Genomic DNA, 20,734 nt, shown 5'->3' on the forward strand with positions numbered 1-20,734 from the left:
GATATGCATCCAAGATGATCCACAGCAGAGAGATAAATACCGAGTGCAGAGATAACCTCTGTTGTTTTATCAGTTAATTTATGGGCTCCCCAAACTGTGTCATTGAATGTCATTATATGGCCAATAAATATAACTGGGCTGGGAAATATCATCAGGTTTTAGGCTAGTAGCACAGCAAGATGACCCTTACAAAGGAGACGTCCTCTCGGGCCATTTATTCACACTCCGTATGTTGCAAAATATGAAGATGTCCTTATCTAGCATTACAGAATTTATTTTAGAATTACTCATAATTCGGTGATAACAGGATGATGAATGTTATCCATTTGGTCTGATAACAGAAGACTCAAAGGGATATAGTATACTTTATAATAAACAACAGAGATGAGTCTTTTACTGATAAACAATGAGACTACTTAGATTATATATATATATATATATATATATATATATATATATATATATATATATACAGGGGATTATGGTTGCAAATTCCATTTTTTAATGATGTATGGTGCATTTGTATTATACTGCAGGAGTCAATATAGATGCTGTCAAATACTCTTAGTTTTACCATGTGGAAAACAAACCATATTGACGGTTATTTATCTATTCTGAGCATGTGACAATTTTAATAGTACACTTTATAATGCCCAGAGCTAAATCCACAGTGCCATCTGTGAACACATTGTTCTCTCCCTTCCTCTCCACTGAACACTTGCCATGTGTGGATGCACAATGGCAATGGAGTGGCACAACCCAGTATGCTCCTGACAGCTGTAACCATCCCCAAGTTTGCTCAGTTTTCAGTGACGTCCTGTCCGCCTTCTCTCAGTGGGTTGGATGCCAAACCCACCATCCACACCAGCTGCAATTATAGTGGCTAAATTTAAAAGTGGCTGTGCAGGGAGAGGCCTGAAAAACAGACAAAAGGGTGGGAGCAATCTAATGTGAACTTACCTGTGTGATAAGTAATGTCTCTTTAACATCCACCACCATCACCACCACGAACATTACAGACAGATAAAGGTTGGTAGAGAATTATGTCCATGAAGATTTGCTCAGGTGCCCACATTTCTTGCTAAATCCTACCTCTGCTGCACCAACACCAAATTCTTCATTAAATCATGAGCATAATGTTGCTGAAAATAAATTTTCCATATATATGAGGATTTATGTTTTCTGAAATCATTGGTGCATATCCAATAGGCTTGCTCTGCAAACACTTTGACACTGTGGTTTCCACCTAATGCGTTTCTGGAGATCCGATCACATGTTGTCAGCCCTAAATACAGGTCTTTTGTGATTGGATCACAAAAACCACATACGAATGTGATCAAAAATGCATGTGACCACATCACATTTGAAGTGTAAATGCTAACCGTCCTGTATGTGTCCCGGCAGCAGTGAAGCGCCACCACTCCCCTGTCAATCAACCACTGCACTAAAACAAGTTTAAACATTGCCGTTTACGATAAAGGAAATAACCGTCCGATCGGAACATGTGAAAATGGATACAGTACATACACAATCACGAGAGCTTCACAGATCTTTTTTAGTGTGTCTGATTTCAACACAGAAGAGAAGCACGAACACCTGAAGCTCCTTTAATACAGGTAATCCACTAAAATAATGGATAATTCTGCTTGACATGTAACGTTTGCACTTAGATTTCATTTCAACCGCATCTGGAAACCGCATCTTTCTTTGTATTTTCTGACTTTGTTGCGCTTTATTATCATGCAGTAACACAGACATAGTGACTGATGTATGTCGTCATGAAACAAAGACCCTCCCCTGCAAATCTGAACATAAGTGGTCACAGGAGATGCATTTAAGCGACCAGGTGTAAACAGTGATGTGTCTCACCTGACAACATTTGATCGGATCACCAGAGACGCATCGTAATACCATGTGGAAAGGGGGTCTTAGTGCACTAAAATGTTATGTTCTTGTATCCAGTATTGTTACTGATGTTAATATTTAGATTTTAACTAATACCTATAAGCTGTTTTATGAGGTGGGGTTGAAAATGTTGTCTGTTCATTTGTGTGTTTGTCTGTTGCAAATGTAGACAATGCAAATTAGATACATTTTCTTGAAAATGTAAGACTGAAGTATATTGCTTGTACATGTGAATGGCATGTTTTAGTAAAAACGCAAGTTACAAAATAATTATATTAGTTTTTATAAATATTTTTAAATAAAAATGTTAATATAGGTAACAAAATCTTTAAAAGAACATTACATTAGTTGTGGATAGATTACCCACAGTAATGAGGAAATTGAGTAAAGGGGTGAACGTTGTTAGAGTGCGGATTTGTAATCCGGCCCTTTAGTAGAATGGAGAAAAAATGTTGGCCCTCGCCCCCTTCAAAGTTGCCCATCCCTGCGCTAGAGTGATGGACAATAAAATATTTAAATGTTAAAAAAATACTACTTTCATCTTTTTAAATCACTGCAGATGTTTTGCTCTTTGTGTTTTTTTTTAAATGTTAGAGTAAAATGTGATTTTCTCTCTCTTTTTTTTTTTTTTGTTCTCTGTCCTCCGTCAGTATAAAGGTCAGGCCAATCTGCATGTGTTTGAAGACTGGTGTGGCTCATCTGTCTTCCAACTCAGGAAGAATCTTCATTTCCCACTCTATCCACATGTAAGTCCCAAATAAGTGTATCAGGCAATGAAAGAATGATTGAATATTAAGATGAACTTGCCTTTTAGACTTATGCTCTGTAACTGTATACTTGGTACTCAATCTCAATTTTATTTCAATATCAGTCAATATTTGTAACGAACAAAACTCCACAAAGTTTTCTCCACAAAGAATTCAGTTAGCAGGCATAATTTTTTGTATGCAGAGCTAAATGAAACATGTTCTTTTCACCTCTTCACAAAAGTTGATACAGTATTTGAGATCTGTCTGTTTATTCTTACAAGAAGTTTTTAATTTTGAGGTGTGATTCTGTGAAATAAGTGTTAGTGCTTTGGGTTTAATAATAGATATGCCTACATATAGTTTTATTTTTAATTCTTTCCCACAGACCAGGACCACAGTGAAGAAAATTGCAGTGGCTCCAAAGTGGAAGAATTATGGCCTTAGAATCTTTGGATTCATTCATCCTTATAAAGATGGTTAGTATATTTTGACAATATTTTTGTGTTGCATTGTAGGATGTTCGTTAGAAATTATGGCTTTACAAAAATACACAAATTGGCCTATTTATTTATAAAATATTATGGAATATTATGGCTCCCTAATCACATGTGATTTTATGTCAATTACGCACCCCCTTGCTTGACCTTTCGCGATTATAGAAAAATCGTCCGATCGCTATTATTTCTGATAACTACATTTAATGTGCACTTCAAATTCCAAACACATTTTACTGCCCAGATAAAGGAATTTCAAGCAAATACATGCCATGATCGGCGAGTTTGTGCCTTATTCAATTGAACTCTGACTGTCTCACTGACCCTCAGAGCGGATCGCACTCAGAGCAGCTTCTATAGAGTGCGTGAAGATTGTGTGATGCATGTGCTGTCTGCAAAGGTTTACACCATACTCCCGAGAAAATATATACCATGGATTTTGATTGTAAATTCAAAGCACTTTGGTTTCACTTTAATTTGTATGTTTGTGTAATGTCAAATGTTCTTGGTCATTGCAGGTTCATGCACACAGTGTTAATGGCATGCAATGACACAGGGGGGGAGGACTCTATTTATGTGGAAATGATAGAATGAAGAAACATATTTTCAAATAATAATGTGTGAAAGTGAAGAATTTAGGACAGAAATATTGTACTAGTGCATAATAATCTAATCTAATATAATATCATATAATATAATGTAATATAAAATAATTTATTTAATATAATATAATTTAATAAAAAACATTAATTTAATTATGTATTTTGTTTGGAAATACTGTATTAGCACAGTAGTGCAACATAAAAGAATTTTCACTAATTGTTTCAGACTTTTGGACAGTCTGTACATGTACATTTAGTTTGTGTGGTTTAAATGATGTGTAAGAGACTTGAACATTATTTCTGGCATGTTATTTCACTACATCCATTGCAGTCAGCACATTCTGCGCACTCTCCCTAACCTGATAAGAAAAAGCTGCTGTGAGGAAAGCTACCGTATAAGCCCTAATGCGTGTCAGTGTGCTTGTGTTAGTGGGGGAAAAGTTATGAGATTGATTTCATTTGTAGATATCTAAGGTCGCTGACTCAGGCATTTTGAACGCTCCAGACAATAAGTAAAGAACCATTTTAAATCTGAGGTATATAGACTACAATGTAGCCATTGGAAGTGGGTAAGTATTGGTGGGTGTTAGATTACGGCGAGATACCTGTGACTGACAAATTAACATTATACCAAAGCAAGCTTAGAGTTGAGCAGAACCCGAAGTGCAGTTTATAACCTCACATACTGTATGTACATTTATAAATATATAAATGCACATTTATATACAATATATATTATAAATATATATGTGTGTATGTGTGTGTGTGTGTATGTATATATATATATATATATATATATTAGTCTATTGTGTATTCTATATATACTTTATTTTCTTTTCAATTTTTAATTATTTTTTAAACATCTTGTTGCTGTTTTGTATTGTGTACTGGAAGCTCCTGTCACCAAGACAAATTCCTTGTATGTGTCAGCATACTTGGCAATAAAGCTCATTCTGATTCTGATTCTGATAAATGATTTATTACAGGGGATTTTCAGTTCGCCATTGCATCAGAGGACAACTCTGAACTGTGGCTAAGCTCAGATGAGAATCCGCTCAATGCCAGACTGCTGGTGTATGTAGGACAGGTGTGTACTGCAAAACATGAATTTTTGTGCAGTTCTGAATCACTTCGTGCATTTACCATATTTTATGATAGATTTAAAGGCTGATAATGAAGATTTATTTTTGGCAATAAGATACTGTAACTTCAGCAGAACTAAGGACTGAGTTTATTTAGATTGTGTGTGTGTGTGTGTGTGTGTGTGTGTGAGAGAGAGAGAGAGAGAGAGAGAGAGAGAGAGAGAGATTCGTTACAGTCTCTGTTATCTGTTGTCACACAGCATGGCTCAGAGTGGACGGCTCCAGGAGAGTTCAGCAAATTCAGATCCCAAACTTCCAAACCTGTGCGGTAAGTGTGATACAGTATCTGTCTCTACGCAGTACAGATGATTTTCTATAGATCTTACCTTTATAGTATATTCAACTCATATTAGGCCAATGGGATAGGCAATGTTTGAAGAATGAACAGTGCCTGCCAGATCATTACTGTAATTGTAAATGGTTTCAGTATGCTGTGTTCAGGATGAGCAGTAATGAGTGAGATGGGGTGAGGCTCAGTGGCATATTTACTTGTCATTTCTCCTCCAAATGAACACCTCACAGGCTAATTTTTGTAATTTTCACTGCTTTCAATATTTAGCAGCAGGTCTGATTCATGAGAATCCGTCAGACATCATTCTATTTAAATGTATAAAATGAATTTGTATAGCCTGAAAACACCACAGCCACTCATGCCACCAAATTTGCAAATGAATCAAAACATTCTGCCAGATGATATCAAGAGCCAACTTACCTATCAATGACCATTCATTAAATCTGTCTCTATGAAACTTGTAGTTTATTCTGGTGATCTGATCAGTGTAAAGGGGTTTTAAAGACAGCTCAGTTAAACTGTTAAAATGAAAAAAAGTGTCAGGTGCAGTTACTTTAACAAGCGTGCTGCCAAGTAGGTGTCTACACTGCCAGTGTGACTGTAAATCACATGGGACACATTAAATAGTAGTGTGTCAGAGCGATGTGTCATGTCGTCCATTTTAATCGCCCTTGTCGGTCTTCTCCAGCCATTGCTGATTGTTGTGGAAGTGGAGTCTTAGTGTGAGTGGTGTGTGCTGTTGAATTATTCATCAGCAGTGTCAGTCTAAAAGGGAGTGTGTACATGTTACAGAATATTTTAGTGGCAATAAAAGACAAGCACGTTTATTGGCACTCCAGAGGGAAATGCAGAGAAGTGCCTATTCTTTTTACTGAAATAGCTTTGACAATGGTCTGGCAACGGTTCAAACTGCCACAAGAGTGTCTTTGTATCCTCTGTTTTTTAGTGAGAGTGTCAGGGTGTAGAGTTGCACAAACTTTTTTGACTTCCATCCAGCTACAGTTAGACATTGTGCACCCACCTTCTTTCTTTGCATTTATTATGCCCCTCAATCGTGGCTTGTTAGTTTAGTGACAGAGACAGAGCGGAGTGGGCTGTTGTATAGACTAATGGGCTGGATTTTAGAAAACAAACAGGAGAGACTTCTGGCAGAATTGTCTGGAATTCCCACTGTTGCTGTGTAAAATAATGCACTAATGAACCAGGGCGAAAAGTTTAGGGAGCGAACAAGAAGAGAGATGTGTCTGTCAGAGTTGAAGATGACAGAAACTAGGAAGATATTCTTTACAAAGCATGTTACATGCAGCAGAGATAGCAAGCCAGTGGAAATGTCAAATGGAGAAATGATGTTAGAATGCCATCCACTATCTGTCTGCACAATTTCACTGCAATGCTTTTATTTTTTGAGACTGAGATATAAGTACCAGAACACCAGAAAGTATCAAAACCAGACACCCACAGACTTCTGATTTCAAGTTGAGGTATCGAACTTCAGAGTTTGTATAGATATATGATTTTTCTTTTTTTACCTCTTATTTTGATTTTTTTTATTTTGATTTTTTCAGCTGTGTGTGCATGGTAGTTTTAATAACTACCTAACTCTACTGCATAACATACTGTGTATTTGGATTTAAGATTTTAGCTTTGTTTTGAAACCTTTCTTCAATTAAAACCTTTTACCTCAGATAGTGCCCAAATTTTGTGCTCAAACACAAATTTTATCTAGTGGTTAGAGAAAAATCGGTAACACTTTCTGTGAGGCCCATGCTCATAATAGAATATAGCCCCATTTATAATTATTTAGAAATTATACATTAATTATAAGTCATTATAACTATAATATAATAACTTTGTATTTATATAATGCAGGCTGCATCTTTATAAATATATTAACAGAACCATAAGATTTACAAATAAATACTATATAAATAAATCTGTGTATAATGAGCATGGGCATTGAAAAAAAAGTGCATTACTTTTAAGTAATTATAAAAATAATGGAAATATAACTATAACTGTTATAATAATGATGTATTGGTCTGGATGTGTCTTTCTACATTTATTTATAGAACAATAATACTTCATAAATAAATAATCATAAATAAATGCCAGATATAAATGGGTCTATAATGCATTATGAGCATTAGGGGTGGGGAAAAAAATAGATTCTCTAATGCATTTCAGTAATTGTTCTCAAACGATTCTGAATCAATTTTAATATATATATATATATATATATATATATATATATATATATATATATATATATATATATATATATATATATATATATATAATTGATTCTGAGTTCAATTTAAACCGTGGCAGCGCAGTAGCGCTTATGTGCTTAAAACAAACGGTCAGACAATACAGTACTAAAGCCAATCGCACACTACAGAACTGATCGCAGACTGGATGTATCAACCACACAACTATCTTCCCTGACTGAAACTATAATCCCGGAATTCATTCACAAACTCAAGAACATAGTAATGGAAGAGTTTATTTGTGATAACCTGTCAACAAACAACATGAAAGATGGGCTTGCACCCCTTATACCACTGATTTGCACAGAAAGGGAAAAAACAGCTGAAAATAATGACGAGACAGTGGTCGGGAGACGTGGGGTGTGATTTTTATTTTAAATACATTTTTTGTCTCCTGCTTCCCAATGCCTTTCTCTCCTCTTGTGCTCTCTGTTTCTTTGGCTGTTGCTCATTGTCGGTCTCTCGCTAGCCAGAACAGTGCACATTGGAGATTGGCTTGATTGATTTTTTTAAACAGCAACACCGCTATTTGTTTCACTTTACTATCACATGTGGTGTGGAAAGTAGAAGCTGACATCTGCACTCTTTACAGAAGCAGATATCTCAGACCAGCAACCGATAGTTGTGGTTATTGTTATAGGCTAGGTATCAATTAATTCTAAATAAATAATTTAATACTATTTAATACTGAGTATGTGTATTGATAAAATAATAAAGTAACCGAAACTTTACCCTTTGAATCATAATCGAATCGTGAGGCCAGTGAAAATTCACATCTGAGCATGGGCTTCATAGAATGTATTTGTATAGTCTATAGCTATAGGTATTACCAACATACAGTAAAGAAATAGAGTTAAACATTATTATGGCTGGTTTGCCCTACATGGCTGTAGGGAAGAAAGGGCAGAGTAACTCTGGGAGTCTCAGATATACTGTAGCATTTGACATTTATGGGAATATGCTGGTTCTGCAGGGCCAGCAGGGGTCAACCTCTCTTGACATTCTAGAAATATGTCACAAGTGTGCTAGGAAATGTTGAAAGCAGTTTCAATTCAGTAAATCCATAAAATGCCATCTATTAGACTGAATTTATTTTAAGTACTAGTATCTTTAAACTAGCACTTTTATAATAGCAGTTATTAATAAATAAAATTAAAGCTGATGTGTATAAATTCTTTAATGTTAAAATACTTTCTCAGCCTATAGTGCTAAGTATAAGACAACTATAAGTCATTTGTAAGCTGACCTTCCCAAAAAGTGTAAACACTTTCTCTGAGATGATTTCAAATATATGCTCTTTATTTGAGCAGCCCAACATGTCAACAATGACATTTTTACACAGTATACTGTAGTCCAAAATACTAATATTAATACAATCCTAAAGTTCCTCTGAAGTTCATCATCAATATATGGGTTTGTACTATCTGTCATGTATAATTCAGAACATATTCTTCTCTGTCTTTCTGTATTTACTTCAGACAACTGTTGTTTTGCAAGAGTGTTCTTATGAAGTCATTGATTGTTCTGTATATTTGTTATCCACTAATCTGTGCATAAATTATTCTCTCCACTGAATGAATAAACACAAACTTTATTCAAGGGGAAATTTGCATTTTAAAACTCTTAGCAATATCCCTTCCATGGTTTGATTTTAATTCAAATTTATGTGCCAACGGTTACTTTCATGTTACATAGGGTTTATGCAAATGCCCGACGCATCCATATACTGAAGTCCAGATAGAGGTTGCAGTCATCAAAACAAACTAGATGCATGCAACCAAGGCTATAAAGGATAAAGAAATGCATTGTGGGGCACGAGTGAGTGGTCTGAATTTATTGCATGTCTTTTTGTCCTAGACTTGTCCAATTTGTTGTTTGGCCACAGGATCAATGTGTGGAGGTTAAACTGATAATTTTGGAATGGTAAACACCAGCATTTACTTTCTAACAAACACAATCATAATTATACATCAGTTAGTTACGGTTCTCAAATCTGTCTGTAAAATCTGTGGAATACTTGGATGCTTCACGTTCATATCACTCCACTTGTCTGTGTTTGCGATTTCCAAATGGACTGTCAGTCTCTGTGTTGCCCTGCAACATGCAACGGTTGATTCTGCTTTTGTTTCGTTTGGAACTATTTTCATTAGCGGAGCAAAAATAGACAAAATATCTAGTCATATTGTTTCTAAATTGTAAGTTACCCAATATTATAGTAAATTCTTGTTTATTGAACTGTCGAATAAAAGCACAATCATGCTGTGGAACTGAATATTAGCATGGCTTCTCATGTAATATTTGCTTAAAGGTTTCATGAAATGCTCTTTTTTTATAGTCAAGTCATATCAAGGCATTTTTATTTGTATAGCACTTTTCACAACACATCATTTCAAAGCAGCTATATTTAAGTTATTCTTCAACAGAAAAAGCTGTAATATAGTAATTTGTTCTAGTCATAATATTGCGGCTTAAAAAAAAACAAAGAAAAAAAACATGATTGTAAATTGTGCCTTACAATAATCAATAGAAAATAATTATATTTATATTTAGACCCCCAGTGAGCAAGCTTAAGGCGACTGTAGCAAGAAACACAAAACTCCATAAGATGTTGGTTAAAGGAGAAAAATAACCTTGGGGGAAACCAGGCTCACTGTGAGGGCCAGTTCCCCTCTGGCTAAACCACATTAATATAATGCTAATATTAGTTATTTATGTGTATGTCATGTGTATTTTGTTGATTCATGTTTTTCTTGTCTTTTATTTTGAAATTTCTAGTTCCTGTTTCATGTCATGTGCTTCCCTTGTCATGTGATTTCATGTTTCCCTGCATGTTCATGTGTCTTGTTTTCATTGGTTGACTGTCTTGTTATCTTTTTTAGAGTTCTTTGTGTTTATTGGTTATCTTTGTCATGTGTTCTCCCATGTCATGTATTTAACCTTCATGTTTTCCTTGGTCCATTGTCAGGTATTGTTGAATGTAACTTTGGTTGTGTTTTCAAGTTTATGTCAAGCCAAGTTAAAGTCAAGTTCATGTTTTATGTTTATGTTTGTAGTTAGGGTTTTTGAATTTCACTTTTGTTAATAAATTTGCACTTGGGTTCTTTACTTCATGGTCATCATCTTCGTCATTGCCAGTGCCAGCAACAATGTTACAGAATACCTGACCGACGCAATATGAACCCAGCAATCCAGCATCTTCGACTTCACCAGGGGAATCGTTAATGAGGTGGCCCTCAAAGACTGTTTCCAATTTGGACTGAATGAGCCCATCTCTTCTCTGATGCCAGGCAGTCAGAGTACCCACAGCCTGGCTCAATATATTGACCTCGCCCTGCAGATTATTGAATCCATGTTCACTGTGGGGGAGGCGGATACCGAGCCAGAGTTCTACGACATGGCCACCGAGCCAGAGTTCCACGACATGGTCGCTGAGCTAGCGCCATCTTTTTCCCCGGATCCTCAGCCTGCTCCATGCCATGTCACAGCAACACCTCAGCCTGCTCCATGCCATGTCACAGCCATGACTGAGCCACGCCTGAGCCTGCTCCATGCCATGTCATAGCAACACCTGAGCCTGCTCCATGCCATGTCACAGCCACGCCTCAGCCTGCTCCATGCCATGTCACAGCCACGCCTGAGCCTGCTCCATGCCATGTCACAGCCATGCCTGAGCCTGCTCCATGCCATGTCACAGCCACACCTGAGCCTGCTCCGTGCCATGTCACAGCCACGCCTGAGCCTTCTCCATGCCATGTCACAGCCTCGCCTGAGCCTGCTCCATGCCATGTCACAGCCACACCTGAGCCTGCTCCATGCCATGTCACAGCCACGCCTGAGCCTGCTCCATGCCATGTCACAGCCACGCCTGAGCCTGCTCCATGCCATGTCACAGCCAAGCCTGAGCCTGCTCCATGCCATGTCACAGCCACGCCTGAGCCTGCTCCATGCCTGTCACAGCCAAGCCTCAGCCTGCTCCATGCCATGTCACAGCCACGCCTGAGCCTGCTCCATGCCATGTCACAGCCACGCCTGAGCCTGCTCCATGCCATGTCACAGCCACGCCTGAGCCTGCTCCATGTCATGTCACAGCCACGCCTGAGCCTGCTCCATGTCATGTCACAGACACGCCCGAGTCTGTTCCATGCCATGTCATAGCCACATCTGAACTATTGTACCTGGAGATGGTTCCCGCCCTGGTACCCACCCTATGGATGTTTCCTCGGGATCAGACGGGGGGGCTTCCAACCCTCCGAGTTTGCCTGGACCCTCCGGGCCCTGGAATCCGCCTTGGTTCTCCGGGCCCTCGGTTTCACCTTGGCTCTATGTCCCTTTGGCTCCACCATGTTCCTTCGGCCAATCGGCTTCACCGGGGTCCCTCGTCCCTCGTTTTGATATTTTAGGTATTATTAACAGGCCAGAATTTTGCGATCTTAGTGAATGTGATGAATATAGTGTTATTGAAGATCACATAAGTACTGTGGAGCTAGACCATTCAAGGCTTTGTAAGTAGGTAGAAGTATTTTAAATGAATACGAAATTTAACAGGTAGCCAATGTAGCAAGGCAAAGATTGGGCTGATATGATTATATTTCTTGGTTCTAGTCAGCACTCTAGCTGCTGCATTTTGAACTAAGCGAAGTTTATTTATTGAACCTGCAGCACATTCTCCCAGTAATGCATCACAATAATCTAGACTTGAGATCACGAACACATTAATTAGTTTTTCTGCATTAGAAACAGAGAGCATGTGTCGTATCTTAGCAATATTTCTAAGATGGAAGAATGCTGTTCTACAAACATTGGAAATGTGATTTTCAAAGGACAGATTGCTATCAAATATAACACCTAAGTTCTTCGCTGTAGAAGATGACGTGACAGTACATCCATCGAAAGTCAAATTATATTTTAGCGTCTTATATTTAGAGGATTTTGGTCCAATAATTAGTACCTCTGTTTTGTCAGAATTGAGTAGAAGGAAATTTCTAGCCATCCAATCTTTGATATCATTTATACTCTCTGCTAACTTGGAGAATTGTGAAATTCTGCCAGGTTTTCGAGGAAATATAAAGTTGGGTATCGTCTCCATAACAGTGAAAACTAATTCCACGGTTCCTGAAAATGTCTCCCAGGGGAAGCATATATAAGGAGAAAAGGAGAGGCCCAAAAATGTATCGCTATGACACTCAACTTTAGTTTGATCTGACAATTCCTCATTTAAACAGACAAAGTGTTAGCAGTCAGATAAATAGGACCTAAACCAAGCTAATGCCTGTCCACAAATGCCAGCATAATTCTCAAGCCTATACAAGAGAATTTCATGATCTATGGTGTCGAAGGCAGCACTAATATCTAAAAGCACTAGAGGAGAAGTGCAGCCGCGATCAGAGGATAAGAGCAAGTCATTTGTAACTCTGATAAGTGCAGTCTCTGTACTATGATGGTGCCTAAATCCTGACTGAAATTCTTCATATATACCATTTTGTTGTAAAAATGAAAATAGTTGGGAGGACACTACCTTTTCTAGTATTTTCAACATAATTTGATATTGGTCTACAATTAGCCAACTCTCCAGGATCAAGCTGTGGTTTCTTGATAAACGGTTTAATAACTGCCATCTTAAATTTTCTTGGGACATGCCCTAAGGATAATGAGGAGTTAATAATATTAAGAAGAGGTTCTGAGATTACAGGAAACTTAAAATAGCTTAGTCGGTATTGAATCTAACATACATGTTGTTGATTTTGATGTTTTGATAAGTTTGTTTAGCTCTTCCTGTCCTATGACAGCAAAGGATTGAAGTTGCTCTTGGGAATAAAATGAGACATTGTCTTCAGAGGTGCTGTTGCAGATGGTTGCATAATTCCAATTTTGTTTCTGATTATTTAAATTTGACCAGTAATGAAATTCATAAAGTCATTATTACTGTGCTGTGATGGAACATCTGGTTCAGTTAAAGCTTTATTTCTTACTAATTTATCCACAGTACTGAATAAACACTTAGGATTATTTTTGGTTATTTTCTATGAGTTTGCTAAAATATGCAGACTTGGCAGCTTTTAGAGCCTTTCTCTAGCTAGAGGCACTATCATTCCATGCACCATGAAAGACCTCAAATTTTGTACTTTTCCACTTGTGCTCCATTTTTCAAGCTGCTCTCTTGAGAACATGAGTATGATCATTGTACCATGGTGCAGGGCTTTTCTTTTTAATTTTCTTTAATTGAAGGGGGGCGACACTATCAAGAGTGCTAGAGCAGACTGTATCTATATTTTCTGTGATTACATCAAGTTCTTCTCACTTTTTGGGTTTACTGAGTATTTGAGACAAATCTGGAAGGTTATTAGTAAAGCTATCTTTAGTGGTCGAAAGAATAGTTCTACCCGATCGATAACATGCTATAGATTGAGTGACCTTTGCTAAGCGCAGCATACAAGAGACGAGGTAATTATCTGAGATGTCATCACTATGCGGCAGAATCACTATATTATCAACATCAAATTCATATGACTGAATTAAATCTAGCATAAGTTGATCTTATCACATTTTGTCTGACCCCAGCAGAGTTAAGAATATCAATAAATGCTAAATCCAGTGTATAATTTTCTTTATCTTTGTGAATATTTAAGTCACCAATGATTAAAGCTCGAAAATTCTCGAAGGAAATCAGAATATGGCCCTGGTAGTCTATATACTGTAGCAAGAACAAAAGATGACAGAGATTTTTTTATTTATATCTGATGATGTCACATTAAGCATTATCAGTTCAAAAGAATTTAACTTAAATCCTGACCTTTGAGTAACATAAAAAATATCACTGTAAATTGTAGCAATACCTACTCCTTGACCTTTCAGGTGAGGCTCATGTTTATAACAATTACCTTGGGGAGTAGACTCATTTAAACTAATATATTCATCCAGTTTAAGCCAGGTTTCAGTCAAACAGAGCGAATCTAAACTATGATCTGTAATAATTTAATTTACAATTAGTGCTTTGGATGAAAGCGATCTAATGTTTAGTAGCCCTACATTTATATGATGTTTATCTTCAAATGTTTTTGTTATTTTCAAGTTTGATATCAATCAAGTTTTGTATAAATGACTTAGTGAGAGATTTGTGTTTGGTAGTTCGGGGAACAGACACAATCTCTTTACGATATCTAGGTGATACAGTTTCTATGTGTTGTAGTTTATGTGACCTGTGTGATGTCTCAAGGCAGCTAGCAGATGTTTAGATTAGCCAGTTTGACTGGTTCCTGACCTGGGCCCCAGTTAGTCAAACACTATCATTATTAAGGCTATGAGCCAAATTACTAGAGAGGAGAGCGGCACCTTCCCTGGAGAGATTGAGTCCGTCTCTCTTTAGCAGGTCAGGTCTACTCTAAAAACTCGTCCAATTATCTATAAATGCTATGCTATTCTGCTGTATACCACTCAGACATCCAGCCATTCAGCAACACTAATCTACTATAAACCTCATCACCACGATGAGCAGGGACAGGACCAGAAAATATTACAGTGTCTGACATAATTTTTGCAAGTTCACACACCTCTTTATCATTATCTTTAGTGATCTACGACTGGCGACGCCAGACATTGTTAGTGCCGACATGAATAACAATCTTAGAAAATCTACGTTTAACATTAGCCAGCACTTGTAAATTTGATTTGATGTCAGCAGCTGGCACCCGAAATGCATTGTACTCTGGTTGGTTAGTATGGTTGTTGGAGTCTTTATTTCTACGTTCCTAGATGTCCAATGTACGCTGAAAAATGGCAGAGATTAAAGATTAAACACTGAAATCAGAAAGATAAGCAATGCTAAATATGCTAGCAGGCTGCAAACTCGGACTACACAGGCACAAGCTAAGCACCAGCAGCAACAGGAACAGGAAGTGAACAGCTTATAGTTTTTTTATCTTCCCTGAGGTCCACTGATAATGTTAGTAAAGTTTTTTTGCACCAAACATAATTTAATATATCAACACAAGTCATAATGTGGTAATATATGATCATTTCCCACCCTGTCTCTGGCCCACTGTCTGAAATTCTTGGTTTTGGCATAAGCACCTCCTTAAAACTTAAACATAAACACCCACTGTTATGATTAGCTAACATCGTGCAGTCCCTCAAATACAGCCATATTTGAAACTCAATCAGAAGAAAATGAACCAGCTCCATAACAATAAAAAAACTACATTTCTGGGTTTGCACATAACGCACATCCAACACATTGCATCCCAATATATTAAACTGTTCATCTCAAGCACAACTGTTAACACTCAGCACCATAAACTTTATCAAACAGTCATGACATTTGAAATATTCATAAATGGAACAGTTTACTTACTGTTTTGCGATCAGGTCCAAGTGTTTTTAACTGCCCCATCCTTCAATAACAGTTTCTTTGCAAAGCTTGAATCATTTTATGACTGGTTCACAAGCAATCCACGCTGATATGAGCCGGAAAAAAAGATTCAATCCAAGCTGAAATACGCTGAAGACACATTCACATGATGCACATACATAGTCTAAAGTACAGTGTGAACTAGATACACATACATATCATCCTGCACTGAAATGCACATCGCCGGAAATGCATCAAAACAGTCAAAGATGTCAATCTAGTGCATGTTTATATACACCAGCAATTAAAAATAGTGCAGATAGTCACGAGAACGCTTCCATGATGTGTTGGTGCTCAAAACAATAAGAGGCACAGCAGCTGAATAAAACCGAATGGCTTCTCCTTTTTAGAGTTGTAACTTGATACCGCATCTTTTAAAAGTGGAGAGATACATGACAATGTTCAAGGACGTCTGTTTAGTGCATGTTTATATACAAAAATAATTCAAAATAGTCCAGATAGGTCCCCTTTGGTGTTGAGACATAGTTAGGCCACACTAGGCCTGTCTATCCTGCTCTCTCTCTCCGAGTACAAACTGAGCACCAGTGGGTGGGGCCAAGGGTGCGATGATTTTTAGTAGGCATTGATGTTGTTGCTGTAGAGGTGGTCATGAATTAATGAGCCCCCTAGTGATGTAGGGTAGTCGCTGAAGTAGACAACGAGGCGTTTTTGCAGCTTGGTTTCAATAAATGTTTTTATTTAATTGTGGATTAAGTTTTGAGTTCTGAAATTTACAGTACGTTTTATAGTAGAAAGACCTCTTATTTGTCAAAATATCAGTTTGATTACTCATGACATAACCCCTTTAAGTTAACCCCATCTTACTACAGCAGGCTGTTGTTCATTTGGGAATTGCCTGAATACATTCTTTTCCTTTATCTCTCTCTCTCTCTTCATCGCTTACTTCTATTCAATTATTGAGTAGAACATTTTCAGATGGAGCAAGGCAATTAGTCAGCCAATTAAAACTCAATTTTCTAGCCCCTCATGCCTCTCTCTATTTGTCCTATCTGGCCCTGATCTACTGGCCACTCCTTCATCCTCCCTTTTTTGAGAGTGCTGAATTTTGAATTGTAAGGAGACATGATAAAGATACTGTCATTCCTTATGGCAGGACAGTGTGCTGGAGTTCCCTTTTATTAACTGTCTTAACAAGCAAGGCTTCCTTGCTCAAACATCTTCAGCAAAAATACCATGCTGGCTGACTATACTGTATTTTATTGGTCAGTATCATGTCTTTGCTTGTCCACCAGCTAGACTAGCACCATGTACAATGACGTAACTCACTGCTTAACCACCATTGTACGATGCATCGTTGGAGAAATTAACTAGCTAGTCATGACTGTTTCCTGAAATCGTAGTATCAAACCACGTTGGTTCAGCAATATAGAGCTGTCATTAATGACGTCATGCAGGGGTTGGAGTAATAACTTCTATATCAGATTATAATAGCTGATTTACACGTACACCAGAAAGCTGTTAAATGCGCGAAAGCTGCTGAAGACAAGAAAGCGGCGTGCACTATGTAAATGCGAAAGATACATTGCGCTGCAGTTGTGGGGTTTCCCTTTACATCAGACTTAGAGGTTCTCCAGACACACTAGAGCACATTTATGCATTAACGTAAACAAATACAGTAAAATTTGTGTTCTCTGACATGTATTATGGAGCACTTTCTCTTAACAGTCTTTAACAGTATGTGAACGTGGTCAAAGTGTTGACAGAATTAAAGATACAGTATATATGGAATAAAGATATACACCAATTAGCCAAAACATTATGACCAATCACATGTGAAGCAAATAACATTGGTAATCAATAATTGTGATCTCCTAACAAGGCCACATGTCAAGGTCTGGGTAGATTAGATGATAAGCGAACATTCAGTTCTTGTAGTCAACGTGTTGAATGCAGGAGAAATGGACAGGGGTAAAGACCTAAGCAACTTTGACAAGGGTCAAATTGTTATGGCCAGATGACTGGGTCAGAGCATCTCAGAAACGGCAAGGCTGTGGGGTGCTTCCGGTCAGCAGTGGTGAGTACCTACCGACAGTGGTCCAAGGAGGGACAAACCACAATCTGGCGACAAGGTGTTGGGCACCCAAGGCTCATCGATGCGTGAGGGCAACGAAGGCTATCCTGTCTGGTCTGAACCAACAGAAGGTCCACTGTGACACAAGTCACAGAAAATGTTAATGATGGTTATGGGAGGAATGTGTCACAAAATACAGTGCATCGCACCCTGCTTCGTATGAGGCTGCCTAGCTGCAGACCAGTCAGAGTGCCCATAATGACCTCTGTCCACCTGTGAAAATACCTACAATGGGCACGCAAGCATTAGAACTGGACCATGGACCAGTGGAAGAAGGTTACCTGGTCCAATGAGTCCAGTTTTCTTTTACATCACGTAGATGGCAGTGTTCGTGTGCGCCATTTACCTGTGGAAGTGATGGCACCAGGATGCACTGTGGGAAGACGACAAGCTGGTGGAGGGGGTGTGATGCTCTGGGCAATGTTCTGCAGGGAAACCCTGGGTCCGGCCATTCATGTGGATGTCAATTTGACACATGCCACCTATCTAAACATCAATGCAGACCAGGTACACCCCTTCATGGCAATGGTATTACCTGATGGCTGTGGCCTCTTTCAGCAGGAGAATGCACCCTGCCTCCACCTCACAACTTACAGGATTTGAAGAATCTTCAGCTAATGTCTTGGTGCCAGATACCACAGGACACCTTCAGGGGTCTTATAGAGTCCATGCTTCATCAGGTCGGTGCTCTTTTGGCAGCTCAGAGAAGACCAACTGCATATTAGGCAGGTGGTCATAATGTTTTGGCTCATCAGTTTAGAAGCCTCAGCAAAGTCAAATGATGTCCACATAGCAAACTAACAAGGAACTATGCTTCTAACCACAGGTAAAAAGCTGTAGTTCCAACCACACAACTTTGCTGTTTGCAAATGTTCGTTTGAACTATGGTTTCGGGAAACACTAAATCATTGAACTATGTTGGTAATGAACTTGAGACCATAGTTGGCTAATGATAATTTTGGAAAATGGCCCCCAGCCTGGACCAACACAGAATTGCATGCTGGTCCAAGCTTGTCTTTTCAGAAGGGCAGTTTTCTCTTTAGCATACCCCTACTTTTTTAGTGCCACCTTCTTATGTCATCACACTAAGCTGCATTGTAATGTGAGTTTTACTTGGCTGATTTAAAAAAAGGACCTGCAGCAGAACATCTCAAGAAAGAAAGTCTATCAAAACACAAGCTCTCCCCCTATGTGTGTGCTATTCACAGAAACAAGTGTGTGCACATGTGTGACTTTTATGTGAAATGAAAATATCTTGCTGCTGACAGAAATCCTGTTGTTCCCTTTCTGTCACTCACTCGACGTTGTGTCGATGTAGTGACACTAGGGGTCGATCTTGAGAGCCCGAGACACCTTCAGATCTTTGAGAAAAGGCCAATGAGAATTGGTGAGTAGAATTTGCATGCCACTCCCCCCGACATACGGGTATAAAAGGGAGGCTGGAATGCAGATTCATTCAGATTTTTTCTTTGCAGCCGAGCGGTTGTATTTCAGCGAGTTGAATACTACTACTGATCCATTCACCTCTTCAGAAGCGTGTGCTGTTGGATATACGGCGCATTCCGGGGGCTTTCTCTCTACTCTGCACTCCACTGCAGACTATGCCCCTGGGTGCTTTGACAGCGCTTTAAAAGAGTTTATTTCCTCTAAAGAGTATATTTCCAATATTAGAACAGGCACAGTGATGTTGAACATCTTTTTAAAGATGCCCTTCCATCTCTGTGCAGTTCTTGGATGCAGTCGTTACCTCTCCACCTCTGACGGTCACGGTCACTGCCACACGTGCCTGGGCCAAAATCACGTCGAGGAAGCATTCGAGGATGGTTCATGTTCTCATTGCGAGAACATGACCATGGCAACGTTGCGGTCACGGCTTTCCTTCTTTCGAGGGAAAGCCACTTCAGCTGTCCCCCCCGCTGGTCCTTCTACCTACGGGTACGAGGCCGCCCTGGTTGACGCTGAAGGCAATTCGGAGGCTTCAATGGGTATGGTTCCATCGGGTAAACCCCCACGGACCGCCCACTCCCCGGTACGCTCGTTTGCGCCCATCCAGTTCTGGGATGAGACAGGCAGCTTGCCTCAGTGCCAGCCAAATGTCTCTTTTGGAGCTTGTGAGCCGGATGAGATGTCGATCGCTGCATCAGAGAGTGCCTTGGTGATGTCAGCCACCTTCGGGTGTGGCAGCCCAGTCTGAGGCCGACACAGAGCTGAACACCATGCTTGCCCGGGCCACCACGAGTGTTGGGCTTGAGTGGAACCCTCCTCCCGCCCCTGAGCACTCGTGGCATGACAACTGGTTTCTGGGTTTGGTGCGCCGCTCACGGTCATGCCCCCCTCCAGTCCCCTTCTTCCCGGAAGTGCACGATGAGCTGACACGATAGGTGGAGGGCACCTTTCGCTGCCCGCACCCGATCCTTCAGTTCGTCCGCTCTCACTACCCTCGACAGTGGGGCGGCCGAGGGTTAGGCCATGATACCCCAGGTGGATAAGGTGATCGCGGCACACCTGTGCTCGCTGAGCACTACTACCTGGCGAAGTCGCCTGGCACTCCATTCCCGAGCCTGTAGGACGACGTTGTCTCTGCCGACTAAAGCCTACAGCACTGTCGGTCAGGCCACCTCCGCCCTGCACGCCATGGCCCTCTTACAGGTCCATCAGGCCAAGGCTTTGAAAGAGCTACCCGAGGGTAGTTCTGATCCCGGTGTGCTACAAGAGCTGGGTTTGGCGACCGATCTCGCCCTCCGTGCGACTAAGGTCACAGCGCGTGCACTCAGGCAGACGATGTCC

The 20,734-nt window shown here is 39.4% G+C and overlaps 1 protein-coding gene across 4 annotated transcripts in view; it reads left to right on the forward strand.

The window, feature by feature from the left end:
* LOC127452144 (N-acetyl-beta-glucosaminyl-glycoprotein 4-beta-N-acetylgalactosaminyltransferase 1-like) overlaps positions 1 to 20,734 on the forward strand; it is a 144,094-nt gene that overhangs the window by 79,377 nt on the left and 43,983 nt on the right. For all 4 annotated transcript variants that reach the window (XR_007899207.1, XM_051717382.1, XM_051717391.1 and 1 more), the window contains exons 5-8: positions 2,556 to 2,651; positions 3,040 to 3,130; positions 4,737 to 4,837; positions 5,093 to 5,160. Coding sequence is in view for 3 of the 4 variants with exons in the window: in XM_051717382.1 (XP_051573342.1) it covers positions 2,556 to 2,651; positions 3,040 to 3,130; positions 4,737 to 4,837; positions 5,093 to 5,160 (356 nt within the window). In the remaining variant the exon portion in view is untranslated. The remainder of the gene's footprint in view (positions 1 to 2,555; positions 2,652 to 3,039; positions 3,131 to 4,736; positions 4,838 to 5,092; positions 5,161 to 20,734) is intronic.

This window comes from Myxocyprinus asiaticus, chromosome 2, assembly GCF_019703515.2.
Source record: "Myxocyprinus asiaticus isolate MX2 ecotype Aquarium Trade chromosome 2, UBuf_Myxa_2, whole genome shotgun sequence".
Lineage (NCBI taxonomy): Eukaryota > Metazoa > Chordata > Actinopteri > Cypriniformes > Catostomidae > Myxocyprinus > Myxocyprinus asiaticus.